The 12,967-nt window shown below is 47.9% G+C and overlaps 2 protein-coding genes across 6 annotated transcripts in view; one reads left to right on the top strand and one right to left on the bottom strand.

The window, feature by feature from the left end:
• ABITRAM (actin binding transcription modulator) overlaps nucleotides 1-12,967 on the bottom strand; it is a 45,342-nt gene that overhangs the window by 6,909 nt on the left and 25,466 nt on the right. The window lies entirely within an intron of this gene.
• The window catches only part of CTNNAL1 (catenin alpha like 1), a 156,055-nt gene that overhangs the window by 141,647 nt on the left and 1,441 nt on the right, over nucleotides 1-12,967 (top strand). For 4 of the 5 annotated variants that reach the window (XM_039526467.1, XM_039526463.1, XM_039526464.1 and 1 more), the window contains exons 13-18: nucleotides 1,905-1,955; nucleotides 2,060-2,214; nucleotides 4,423-4,471; nucleotides 5,896-5,952; nucleotides 6,115-6,234; nucleotides 12,825-12,908. In XM_039526467.1, coding sequence (XP_039382401.1) covers nucleotides 1,905-1,955; nucleotides 2,060-2,214; nucleotides 4,423-4,471; nucleotides 5,896-5,952; nucleotides 6,115-6,234; nucleotides 12,825-12,908 — 516 coding nt within the window. The remainder of the gene's footprint in view (nucleotides 1-1,904; nucleotides 1,956-2,059; nucleotides 2,215-4,422; nucleotides 4,472-5,895; nucleotides 5,953-6,114; nucleotides 6,235-12,824; nucleotides 12,909-12,967) is intronic. The other variant, XM_039526466.1, reaches the window with a different exon arrangement.

The raw sequence follows: 12,967 nt of genomic DNA, 5'->3' as shown, positions 1-12,967 counted from the left end.
TTAAGATAACATATATTTATTGGGAGAAGGCAGCCTATTCTGTTATGTACTGCCATAAATAGCTCCTGCAGTAAGGGATCTCTATACTACCATAACCATGTCAGGAAAGAATTCAGTTGCAGAACTATAGTCCCTTTTAGAGCTAAAACATGGTTCTGTCTTTAATATAGGTAATGCTTAACTGTGTGTGATCTGTGTTTTTTGAACTGTGGTACAACCTAGCATATAGCAAAGCAGTAACATGGTTAAAGACTCCATGCATCTGAAGAAGTGGGGTTTTTACCCACGAAAGCTTATGCCCAAATAAATCTGTTAGTGTTTAAGGTGCCACCGGACTCCTTGTTGTTTTTGTGGATACAGACTAACATGGCTACCCCCTGATACATGGTTAAAGGGCACAGTTAAAATGTATTCCTTGGCTCCAGGCGCATAAGCCTGCCTGCTGCTTATTGGCAACTTCCAGATCATGGCAACTTTTTGCTGCGAAACAAGAGGTCGATAAGAAGCAGTATCCACTGTACATATAAAATATATTACACGAAACAAACTTAAATGACATTCAGTACTAAGAATGTGTAAATTCTTTGGTGGATCATTTGGTGCCAGTGCAATTCCCCCCTCGCCCCCAATTTCTAGTACATATGCAGAATTAGATCCGTTCTTTATAACTGTATTTTGGATAGACATTCATAGTTTATAATAAGCCTTCGGGAACTTTGGCAGGAACATCCATGAAAGTGAAATAACAGTGAGTGGCCAGTTGTGGCAGGCGAACAGTAGTAATATTGCATTAGTGCCTAGAAACCTCAAGCACGATTGAGGCTGCATTGTGCGTAGATGCTTTACAGCAGTGGTTCCCAACTAGGGGTGCACCTACCCCTGGGGGTGCGCAGCGCTCTGCCGGGGGGTATGTCAACTCATCTAGATCAGTATTTCTCAGCCTGATGGACGCGGGAAGGGTTTAGGGGGGTCGCAAGTGCAGAGCCCATCTCGGGGGGTGGCAAACAGGGCAATTGACGGGGTCCACATGCCACAGGAGGCTCCCTGAAGCTAAGTTACATGCCTCAGCCCCAGGTCGGGGGGTTCGGGCCTGAGGCTCCTGAAGGAGGCACCGTAGTCTGGAAAGGTTCAGAACCATTGCTTTACAAAACACACACAGCCACGTTCTGATACTACATTGAAGAGTAGCGTAATTCATGATTGTCTTGAAGTCGGTAGGACCAGCCATGGAGTCAGGTGTTACTCAACCTGAGCAAGGGTATCCTTATCTGGCCCATAGTAAGACATTTATAAAAGAGAGCAAATCCATGGAATGAGCAAAGCATCAGCTCCACTGAATGCTCCTGTGTTTGCCTCCAGCCATTACAGTCAATAAGGATCTGAGTGGCACAGGAGGAGGAGCAGCAGCCACTGGAAGCAGCATGCCCCTCCTGGGTTTGTGTGGATTTCAGTTTGGAAACCTGCCAAAGAGCTGATGATGAGTCAACCAGTAGGTAGCTCCTCTTTATAGCTTCAAAATCACCCCTGAGAGGGTGATATAAAAAGGATGCAGCTATCCACAAGGACTACTTAGCTTCTGAGCGGGTCATGCTGCCCGGGGCTTTGGGGTCTGGGTGAATCTTTGGAAGTCTAAGGGGCAGAACCTCCTCGCTTTTCCTTGGACACAAACCCCACTCCCACAAGGAACGTGTCAGAAGAAACCCCAAGTAGGAAACAGTTTCCCATTCCTTGCACAGAAAAATCTCTCATATGGAGTATGTAGGCCTCTGTCTTAGTTACTAAAATCCCATTCTGCAAAGTACTTATCAAGATGACCTTATATTTTACTCTGTGGCTTGTTACGAAATTGACTGCCTATACCTTTTATAAATCTTTTTCTTCAAATTATTTTTTGTTTGAAACAGAAGCATAATGCAAATCTGAAAGCATTAAAGCCAGTCAAACTTGATACTGAGGTAAGATGCTTCCCTCTATTTAGTATTGAACCTTTTAATTATTTGTTAATTTGTATAAAGAATGTAGTGAGTGGGAAAAAATGCAGTAAGTTTATCATGTACAGGAACAAGCAAAACTTGGAAAACTTGGATTAGAACTGCATTTGCTCACGTCTGATGTAGACTCTGAGACTGAGAAATGGGAGGACCAGGAGAATGAGATTGTGCGCCATGGACAAAGTATATCCAGCATGGCCCACTCCATGTACTTATTTACCAGGTAATTACTCTGAATACAGTTTAAAAAGGAAAAATGTATTTGTAGAACTTAAGAAACCAGAGACAGTTTTTGGCTTTATCAAGAAAGCAGAACATTCTAGGGACCTATAATTGAGTTTCATCCATATGCCTCCTGATTTTATATTCTAGTGTATAATACTTCATCAGTAAACAGCTTGGTAAGCTTTTCTAAGTGCTGGACATGATTTTGTTGGCAAGCAGCTGTTTTTAGGACTTTCTGTGAAAGATTTTTTTTTTTAAAGAAACATACACTGAAATTTTCAAAGCTTACCAAGAGGGTTAGTCACACAACTCCCATTTGAAAGGCAAACAGTAATTGTGGGACTAACTCCCTTCGTCAGCTTTGAAAACTTCAATGTTTATGTTAAAACAAAAAACAAAAAAAACCTGCCATTCAAATGTAATTCTTTTAACAATTTTTAAAAAGCAAAAAAGTCACGTTAAGGTTAATCCTTCTTTAACTTATTTTTTTAAAAGTTGCTACGTTCTCTTTTTCAAAATTGTGAAAGCTGCAATTAAGGTTGCAGCAGGGTTTTCATAAGAACCTCATATTCCAATGTTTGTACCTTCAGCCCACTTAGTGCAAACTCCTGCGTGGGTTCACAACCCCTTTTGTTTTAGGTGGGAGGGGACTTCTGATTAACAGCTACATTACTTGAAAGCTTTGTTCATACCCAGGACAAAAATTTTGCCAACGCAAGCGGCAGTGTGGCTTTGTCGGCGGAGTGCTCCCCTGCCGCAAAGCTTATGCTGCTCGCAGGGCTGGAAGTATTTTGTTGGCAAAAGTGCCAACAAAATACTGCAAAAGAGCATTCACGCTTGCTGCATAGTGTAGACAAGCCCCCAGTCTCAAAGAGGTTTGTGATTAGAGCTGTCACCAGTGCCTCTCACCATAACCAGGCAAAAGCATGATGGCTAATGGGAAGGAGTGTATAGAAATGGAAATGATTACATTCATGGTGAAAGCAAAACCCAAAGAGCTTAATGCATTCAGGGTAGGGGGACATAACTTCTATCTCAGAATACTAAAAGAACTGACACATGAAATTGCAAGTCCAGTAGCAAGGATTTTTAATCTGTCCAATCAGGGATGGTACCATATGACTGGAGAATAGCAGACATAGTACCTATATTTAAGAAAAAGTTATCTGGACAACTACAGACTCATTAATCTGATCCCAATAGTGTGTAAGACCTCAGAACAAGACACGGAGGTAAATGGAAAATGGGTTTACCAAAGGTAAATTGTGCAAGACTAATATGATAGTTTTTTTTGTTTTTTTCTAAGAACTGATTTTTAGTGTTTTGTTTTGATTTTTTTTAGACCAGAGAAATGTTAGATCAAATCTATCTGGACCTCGCTCAACCATTTAATACAGCACCACAGGGGAAATTATTAGTTAAACTGGAGAAGATAGGGATTAGTTTAAGAATGAAGGGTGTGACTGACTGGCTGTAGTGGAAATGTTAATAGTTCCAATTTCAGCACAACCTATCTGGCTGGAAAGGTGGTTACTAGTGGAGTTCAAGGTTTGCTCTAGGGACACTGGCAAAGAAAGGAGGGTGCTCATAAAATCTGATGACACAAAGTTGGGAGACATCAATACAGAGGAGCATAGGAATATTACACAGGGAGAAGAGGATGACCTTGAGAACTGGAGTAATAGAAATTAGATGAGATTTAATAGTGCAAAGTGCAAGGGATTTATAACAAGAATTTCTGCTATATGCTGAGGGATATATATCAGGGAGGTAAACACCAGGAAGGGTGAAGAACTTTTAAAGCTAAAGGACAATGTTGGCACAAGAAAAAATAGATATAAACTGTCCGTGAATAAATTTGAGCTGGAAATTAGAATGTTTCTGACCACTATAGAAGTGAGGTTCTGGAACAGCTTCACAATAAGAGTAGCGGAGGCAAACAACCTAATTGGTTTTAAGATGGAACTGGATCATTTGTGAAATGGATTACATGATGGGGGGGTTACCTCTGATAGCAGGGGACTGGACTCTGTGACCTTGGATGTTCCTTCCAGTCCTCTGTTCAGATAAGCAGACTGGCTATATATAATGGCTACATTTGGCCAAGTTATAGGAGGAGAAAAAGCATGTAAACCATATTATGTAAAAAACAAGGGAACAGACTAAGCAGTCATCAGCTGTACATGGTATTTATTGTCTCTTTCAGAGGAGAAGGGCTGCTGAAGACTACCCAGGATTTATTTCACCAAGCAGAGGTAATTTATATTGAGAAAACAGGGACTAGCAAACTATCTAAGATGCTGTTAATGGCCAGTTTGTGTTATTCTTGTATCTGAATTACAGAGCAATTTAAAGTTCTGCGGTTGGAGTCTTTAGCATTAAAAATTCCCAGACACCCCATAACCAGGATAGAATTTTTCCTGATAACCAGCATACCTGCATTCAAGGAATTAGTTTGAGGGGCTACTATTAAAATATTAAGACAGTGTTCATCAAGCTTTGACGTTCTATAATTTGGATATTAGTTTGAGAGAGGTGTAAAATTTCTGTACAAATAAGTTTGTGAAGGGACTCTTGTTTATTGACTATTAATAGTCTGATACACCAGATTAATCCCAAGGAGGCATACAGAAGACTGTACTGCTCCTTAAAAGGCCCCTTCACTTTCTGCAGGCTCAGGCACAGATTTCTCTGTTGTGGGACACTCAGCTCAGTTGTAACTGATGTTCCATCCTTCCCTGGGCGGCTTTCTTTTGAACAGGTGGAAGGGGGAAAGCAAAAGAATTTAAATAATAGAAAAGACAAGAAGGAATGCAAGAAAATATAGCATAAAAGGACATGGGATAGAAAATGAATTTTGGAGATGGCGGATGAGTGGGTAGTAGTGGCAACTCTCAGGGCAACACATGGGAAGAAAGGAGCACCAGGAGGCATCCATTTACCAAATCCTTGCATGGGACTTCAACAAAGAAAATTTGAGAACCACTGAGTTAAAATGAAACCTCATCACTCTGCATCCATATTCTGAATCTTTGCAGAGAAAGCAATTTTTTTAATCTGAGAAAATGTCATTTTGTCCTGTATCATGTAATTTCAAAATTGCCTGAAAAATGCAGGCAGATGTATATAATTTTAAATGTTTCCAGAGCATGGAAAAGAAATATTTCCCGCTGCCTTTAATTTTCTAGCACATCGCTTTGTTGTAATACTAAGTAGTAGTCTGTTGCAATGGTTCTCAACCAGCTGTATGTGTACCCCTGCAGGTACATCAACTCATCTAGATATTTGCCTAGTTTTACAACAGGCTACATAAAAATCACTAGCAAAGTCAGTACAAACTAAAATTTCACACAGACAATGATTTGTGTATAGTACTCTATACTGTAGACTGAAATGTCAGTACAAGTATTTATATTCCAATTGATTTATTTTATAATTATATAGTGAAAATAAGCATTTTCCCATTAATAGTGTGCTGTGATACGTTTGTAGTTTTGTGTCTGATTTTGTCAGCAAGTAGTTTTTAAGTGAGGTGTAACTTGGGGACACGCAAGACAAATCAGACTCCTGAAAGGGGTACAGTAGCCTAGAAAGGTTGAGAGCCACGGGTCTATTGTTCTTAAAACTATCCAATGTATTTGCAAAATAAATAACTCTGAATAACTTTTTTCTGTGTCAGGTTTTTGCTACAGAAGGCATAAATCTTGCTTCAGTTCTCACTGCCTTTTCTAATCAGGTAATGTATGACTAATAAATGGTAAAAGGGATTATTTACTTCCCCACTTTATTACACTTACGTTTGCCTGGAAGCTTGGGGTCGCTGGTGTTCCTTGTAATTTATGTATATATTCTGTGATTGTAACTCTGAATGGTTTTAACGCCTTAAAATGTATTTCAGCTAGAAGATGATGACAAACCTTTGCTTTTGTTGGAGATTGACAAGCTGATCCCTGTGTGCCAGCAGCTTCAGATAACAGCTAAAACCACTGTTCAGGGGAAAAATGCTACTTTTACAAAGGTAAGATTTTTAAAAGAAAAATACAAATGTTCTAGGAGAAGCATCCAAGCCTTGTTCTGAAATCTCATTTACTTGCCTACTTCAGCTGTTCGCACAAAAAACAGAACTGCTGATTTAAATCTGGTCCGTTCTAGCAGGGTTTTTTCTTTTATCACAAAACATTCCTGAGTGCTGATGAGAATGCAGAACTTTGTGATCTCCCACACAAGGATATCAGCTCTGTCCCACTAATACCTCAGTTGTGCTGTCTTGCCCAGAATGAACAGTTCTTCTTATATTCAGTTTTTCCAACAACATGGTGGTGTCTAAAGTGGTGTCACAATTCCATCTTAAGTTTACTTACCTGTGTTTTTCTCCAGCTCTCAAATGCAGATTGCGTCTTCATTCATGGAATAAGAGACGATGCTTGGCATTTTACCTGGAAAGAACTAAGCCAGTGCCTTTATGGCCTTGTCTTTTTGTTTCCTTTGCAGATCAGATGAAGGGTTAAGCACTCTCTACACGCATGATTTCCAGCTGGCTAACAGCCTATATTACCACAACTTATGGGATAGCTCAGACTTCGCCTCCACAAAGGTTAAGAGCTCATTTGATGAGGGCTTAGGCAACCTCGGTCACATTTGAGTGACGTTTCAATATTGGACATTTGCAGGGCTGCTACTTGTCTTCCATACATACTTTTTACCAAATATTATGCTATTACAACTGCATCTAGATCAGATGAAAATGGGAAGGCAGCCCTGCGCTTGCTGTTTAAGTAGACTCCAAGCCCCCCACCTCCTTCTGATACTGTTTGTGAGGCATGTGACTGGAATACACATCTGCAACTACTTGAAGAAAAGACTGTTACGTACCTGTATGGTGGTTGCTGCTGTTGGAGATGTGGGTGCAGACATGTACTCCACAACTCACCCTCCATCCCCTCTGTATCAGTGTCTCAATTCTGATGCTCAGTACAAAGGGACCGAAGGGGGTTGGGGCAGTGCTGCTCTTAAATAGCCAGAGGAGGGACCAAGGGGCAAGAGGGCATGAGCACCACCCCCATGGGTACTGCTTGGCAAAGTTCTCTGGCTTTGCTGCGCGCACACCTGAGTGGAATACACATCTGCACCCATGCCTCAAAGAGTTATCGTACAGGTAGGTAACAGTTTTTGAGACAAATCAGGATCCAAGTGTTCATAAATGCCCCCACCCCCTTAAGGGTGAAGAGATGCAGAGTATCTTTCCCTACACTATACCGAAAAGTCTTTTGCTTTTGTTCATGGCGAGGGTGAACATCTGTCTTGTGGTAAAGTTTCTTTTTTACCTTTAATTTAAGTGATTTTGACTGTCATTGCATCTGTTGGTTTCCCATTCAAAGTCTTATTATTGGGCAAGGCTAAACACTTGAGCCTGCACTGTATCACTGGGCATACAGGGAGGGGTAATAACTCTCTTGCCCAAATGAGCTACCATTGAGTCATCCTGGTGACTAAACTTTACTTTTCACTCCAAGTCCTTGAAGCATACTTTTAATGCATTCCAGTTAGTGCACGCATCCGGCGGCGGGCTGCCTAGTGCGCCCTACCGCCGGGCCGGCGGCGGGCGCCCGCGCCCGCCGCCGCGCTCCGCTCCCCACCCTGCCGCCCCTCCGCCTTTCTTACCACGTTCAGCCCCTAGTAACTGTGGGGGTGCTCTCTCCTCCACAACCCTAGCTGGGCTCTCGCCTTTACTCTTTAGTAGTAGTTTAGTGTTAGTTTAGTTAGTACTTGTTTAGTGTTAGTGTTTAGTTTTTAGTTTTCTAGTTAGTGTAGTAGTTAGTTTCTTCCTAAGGGGCTTTAAGCCCCCCAAGGCGCCCCAAGGCACTGGTGCCCAGGCCCTGCTGAGGCCGCTGCCCTAAGGAGACGGGGCGCCCTGCCCGGGGCGCTCTGCCACTGCCTTGCACAGGGCTCCGCGGGCGCCAAGTGCAAGAGACATTTGCCTCTGACAGCTGCGCTCTCTCAAAGCCCTGCCCCCCGGCGACCCGCGCCGCGGGCGCCGGGCCAGCGCCGCACCCACCGCACCCGCCGCCCCAGCCACGCACCGGCGCACCTGCGCCCCGGCGCCGCAGCGCACCCCGCGCGCCCACCGCACCCGGCGCCAGCCAGCACGGCGCGCGTAAGCCAGCGCGAAAGCCGAGCGCAGCGCGCGGCCGCAGCAGGCCGTGCGCGCAGTGGCGCGCGCCGCGACGAGGACGGCCTCACGGCTGCCGCGCGGCGCTCCCGCCGGCCCCGCACAGACCGCGCCGCGCGCGCCAGCGAGCGACCGCGGCCGCGACGACGCCGGCCTCGCCGCGGAGAGGCTCGCCGAGACGGAGGAGCCGAGCGCCGAGCGCCGCGCTCCGGGCTGTTGCGAGCTCCGCGCCCCGGCGCCGCCGGCGCCCGCCTGAATCTGCTGAACGCGGCACGGAACCGGCTCGCCCGAACGGCCGCCGCGCCGGGCCCGCCGCGGATCCCCCGCGCCGCGCCCCCTCGCCCCACCGCCGCACTCGACGCCTCATCCACCGTCCCTCATCCCCGGCCCGGGCCCCATCACCGCCCGGTCGCCTCCCCACCCGATCGTCGCTCGGTACCGTCGCATCGACGGGGTCCGCAGGTCTTCTCCCCCCTCAGACCGCCGATCCTCACCGCACACCGCGGTCGGGTCACCACCCGCGCGGTCTGTCCTCGAGCCGTCCCGTCCCGTCCGGGCGCCCCGCCGGAGCCGGGGGCCCGCGCGGCCGCGCTGCCCAGCCCCCGCCCCGGCCCAGTCCTGGCCTGCGCCGGCGCGCGCCCGGACCGCCCGCCCTGGTGGTGGCCGACCGCCCTCGAGACCCTCGTCCGGTCCCGCGCCAGCTCGGCGTGGCTGCGTGGTGTCGAGTGTCCTCCGATGACCCCCCACCCCCCGCGCCGCGCCACCACCGCCGCCTCCGCGCGGCACCCACGGGGCCGGCACTCCACCGCCCACCCGGGCACACCCCCACCCACCAGGCCTCCCCACCTCTCTGACGACCGGCCGCTCTGGGAGCCCGCAGCTCTGCCAAACTTTCTGCAAAACTTTCTGCCCGCGCCCAAGCTCCAAGACAACGACAGCAACAATACGCACAATTCAACGACAGCAGCGCGGAGCACGGCTGCGCAGCAGGGCGGCTCTTCCACCCCTGCGGACCTGCCTGACTCCTGTCATTCACCTGCATTGACCCCTTTCTTCCCCCTGTCACCCTCACGCCCTTCGCTCCGCACAGCCAGAACACCCCACCACACGACCTCCTCCTCTCCTCCTCTCGTCCACACCGTTCCCTTCCCCGTGGGGGGGGTTCTTCAGAGGATTCTCCTCTGGGAGTCCAGAGAACAGCCCAGGCATTTCCAGGAGAAGGGGGTCGCCCCAGGCTCCCTGTCCGACGCCTTCTCTCCCCCCTCGCGACTCCTCCCCTGGACGCTTCGGCCTGCTTTCTCTTCCTTCAGTTCTCCGCTCCCTCGGCTTCGCAGGCCGAGGCCGGAGCCGCTCGGCCAGCAGAGCCCTCGCTGCCTGGGCAGCACGCTGCTGCTGCTGGCTCGCTGCCCTCTCCTCCCCTCCTCCGCCTGCCCCCTCCCCCCTCCCCGGGAGCCGTGCAGACTCCACCATCCGTCCCGCACTCCCACCGCCATTCACCTTAGTACCTGAGTAGTCTTACAGCTTGGTACCTGAGCAGCAGAGGGGGCGCAGCAAGCAAGTTCAGCAAGTCCTCAGAAAGTCTTACTTCTCCCCAAAGACTCCCAAGTCCGCGACTGCGCGCTTGGAGCATCTCTGCGATCTCTGAATCCATTTCTATCTTCCCATCCCATGATCGGTATCTACCATCCTTACCTACCTTTTGGTAGTCTCCTCATTTGTCTTTCAGTCTCTCATCTTGGCAGCATCTCGCCTCTGGCCATCGCTGGAAGGTCCTCCCATCTGGTCCATCTTCCTGTTTTCGCCCTTCGGCCTTTCGCCGGCTTTGGTGCGCCCCTCCCGCCCTGCCCCCTGCCCGCCCCTGGCCACCCCCTGCCTGCCCCCTCCCCCCCCCCCCCTTCGAGCCCCGCCTCCCTACCTCCACCTCGCAGCTCCTGAAGACAGCTCACCTCCGCCGCCATCCGCGAGACGCGCGCGAGCGCGCCGGGCCCACCTCCACTAACCTCCCACACCGCACCATACAGACACAGTACAGCTTCAGCAGCATCAGCCCTCCCTCTTCGCCTTCCTCCCCGCCTTCCACCACAACAAGATCTTCTCTTCTTCCCTTCCCCGGCCTCGCCTCCGAACGCTGGAACAACAACAGCTTCACGCCTGGCGCTTGCCTAGGGCGCTGCACAAAGCCGCCGCGCGCAAAGCGCTTTGCCGCGTTGCTCCCGCCCGTTGTTTGTCGCCGTCAGCCGACCGCATGAAGCCGGTCTCCGTCCCTCCCAGAAGGGTCACGTCAGCTTGTGTATTCGTTCTGTTACGCGCCGCGCGCGCGCCCTGCGCTTGCCGCCGCCACGCTCAAGGGCGCAGCTGCATCGGTTGCCATCCGCCCGCCTTCGCCCCCATCCAGGACATCTGTCTCGCGCCACCTGGTCTTCCACCATCCCACCGCGCCACCCACGCCGCTGACGCAGCAGTTCAGACGCAGACGCACTCGGCTCGGCGTATTACACGCCGCCACGCCCACTCTCACTCCCACCCCACCCGACCACACCGCTAATTGAATATCTGGAATCATCAAGAAGAGAAAAAGAGCAAAGAACAGAAAAAGTAACTGTTGTTCTCTGTGTTGTGTGTTTGTGTGTCCCATTCCCCCATCCCTTTCTCCTTCCCCGGCTTCCCACTGTCGGAGGAGCCGCGGAAAGGAACTGAGGAGCGGACGGGCCGCTATTATATATATTTAGCGCCAGCGCCGCCCCGCGGGCGGGCCGCCGCGGCGCAAAAGGTAAAAAAATGCGAGATGCGCGCGCCGGCGCGCACGCTAACTGGAACTGGGATGAGCAACACATCTCGAAGAACAACAGTTACTACAGGTGAGTAACCGTCTTTTCCGTATCAATACATTGTTCCTTAAATGTATACACCTCCCAGTGACTGAGTCTTGACAAGTTAGCTTTCTGTAGACATCTCACATGATATCTTTTATGGATAAATACCCTGCAAGATGTGTGTTTGGTGTAACATACATGGTCTTTCATGAGAACAGAATCACTGTCACCCAAGTTTCTCCCTAAGGGTGGTTTCCAACTTTCACATTAGTCAATTAATCTCCCAGTTGTCTTCCCTAAACTACACTCTACCCTGGCTGAAATGAAGCTTCACACATTGGAAGTTGTAAGAGCACTGGCTTCATCATATCTAAACAAAACAATGTTCAGGTGTCTGACCAGAAGAGCTTTGTGTGGCTCAAAAGCTTCTCTCCCTCCCAACAGAAGTTGGTCCAATAAAAGATAATACGCACCTTGTCTCTGACACTTTTGGCATTTGCTGAAAAGGTTAAGGCACAAATCATATCATTCCAGAGACAGTTTCTAAGTAGATCTCTGACTGTTAGGACTTTCTGTGATGTGGCTAAGATGTACCTGGACATATTGGGGTTCATTCCACCAGGGTTCAAGCAGCCTGCTTAGGTAATACCCTGTTATCTGATATGCAAAGCGGCAATATGGAGCTCAATCCATACATTTACCACTCATTGTTCCTGGTGAAAGCTTTCATGTTAGATGCTAGTTTTGGCAGGGTTGTCCTACAAACACTTTTCAAGTAGGCTTCTTCTCACCTACCTGATGAATAACTGCCTGTTGATTACGAAGCATAGAATTTGTGGAAAAAATCATTTGAAGAAAGAATGGTTACTTACAATTCCTGTGCATCTTTGAGATGCGTTATCCACACAAATTCCATGTTCTGTCCTCTTTTCCCCACTCTTTGTTGTGGGCTGTGGGAACCAAGAAGGCACAGGCGTGGTCCAAATGGACACTACTATTCAAAAGAATCCAATGTCAGGCATAAGTGTGCCAACAATGGAAGTTGTGTGGACAACACATTTAGAAGTATCCACAGCTATGTAACTGTTCTTTCATGCTCTCAAAAAGAGAACATATTAGTGGCACAGAACTGCAGTCTTGGTGTTCAGTGCATACCCTTACCACTTGTTATAAGACAGATGCTATCTGTAGGCTAATGTGGAATTACTGAAAACTGCTGTCACCTTAAATTGCATCCTTCAAGTGTTAAGAAAAATCTAAATGAGGACTTCAAGAGAGCTAGGTATATCCTGGATGGTTCTGAATTCTGACTGGTCCTTTCTTGTTTTGTGAAAGGAGGTAAAACCTCTACCTCCATAGATTGGATTGTCAGATCCCTCTTACAAGTAAATTGTCTACTACATCCTATGGAAAGAACAACTAACACTTCATTTTCCAATACAGAACAGGGAAAATGTCAACGGACAAATACTATTAATAATTCAAGCTGATTCTGTGTGTGTCACACAGATGCATTTCATAAGTGTGAAGAGACTGTCAATTTTAAAAAAGAATCAGTTCATATTTTAAAGGGTCAGCATGTGATATTCTCATCTAATTATGATTTTTACATGAATTCTGTTTTAGGTTGACACATGCATTCGGAAAACAAAAGGTGTGATGACCATATTATCCCAAGTTCTCCCACTCAGCTGCAAGCTACTGAAAAAGGTGAGTTAATGATCCATTTGCAGCAGTGAGGAAAAATAAAACCAATCCTGCTTCTCAGC

Source organism: Mauremys reevesii, linkage group 2 (genome assembly GCF_016161935.1).
Source record: "Mauremys reevesii isolate NIE-2019 linkage group 2, ASM1616193v1, whole genome shotgun sequence".
Classification (NCBI taxonomy): Eukaryota; Metazoa; Chordata; order Testudines; family Geoemydidae; genus Mauremys; species Mauremys reevesii.
Note: the sequence above shows the minus strand (reverse complement) of the source record. Positions and strands in the feature narration are given on the sequence as shown.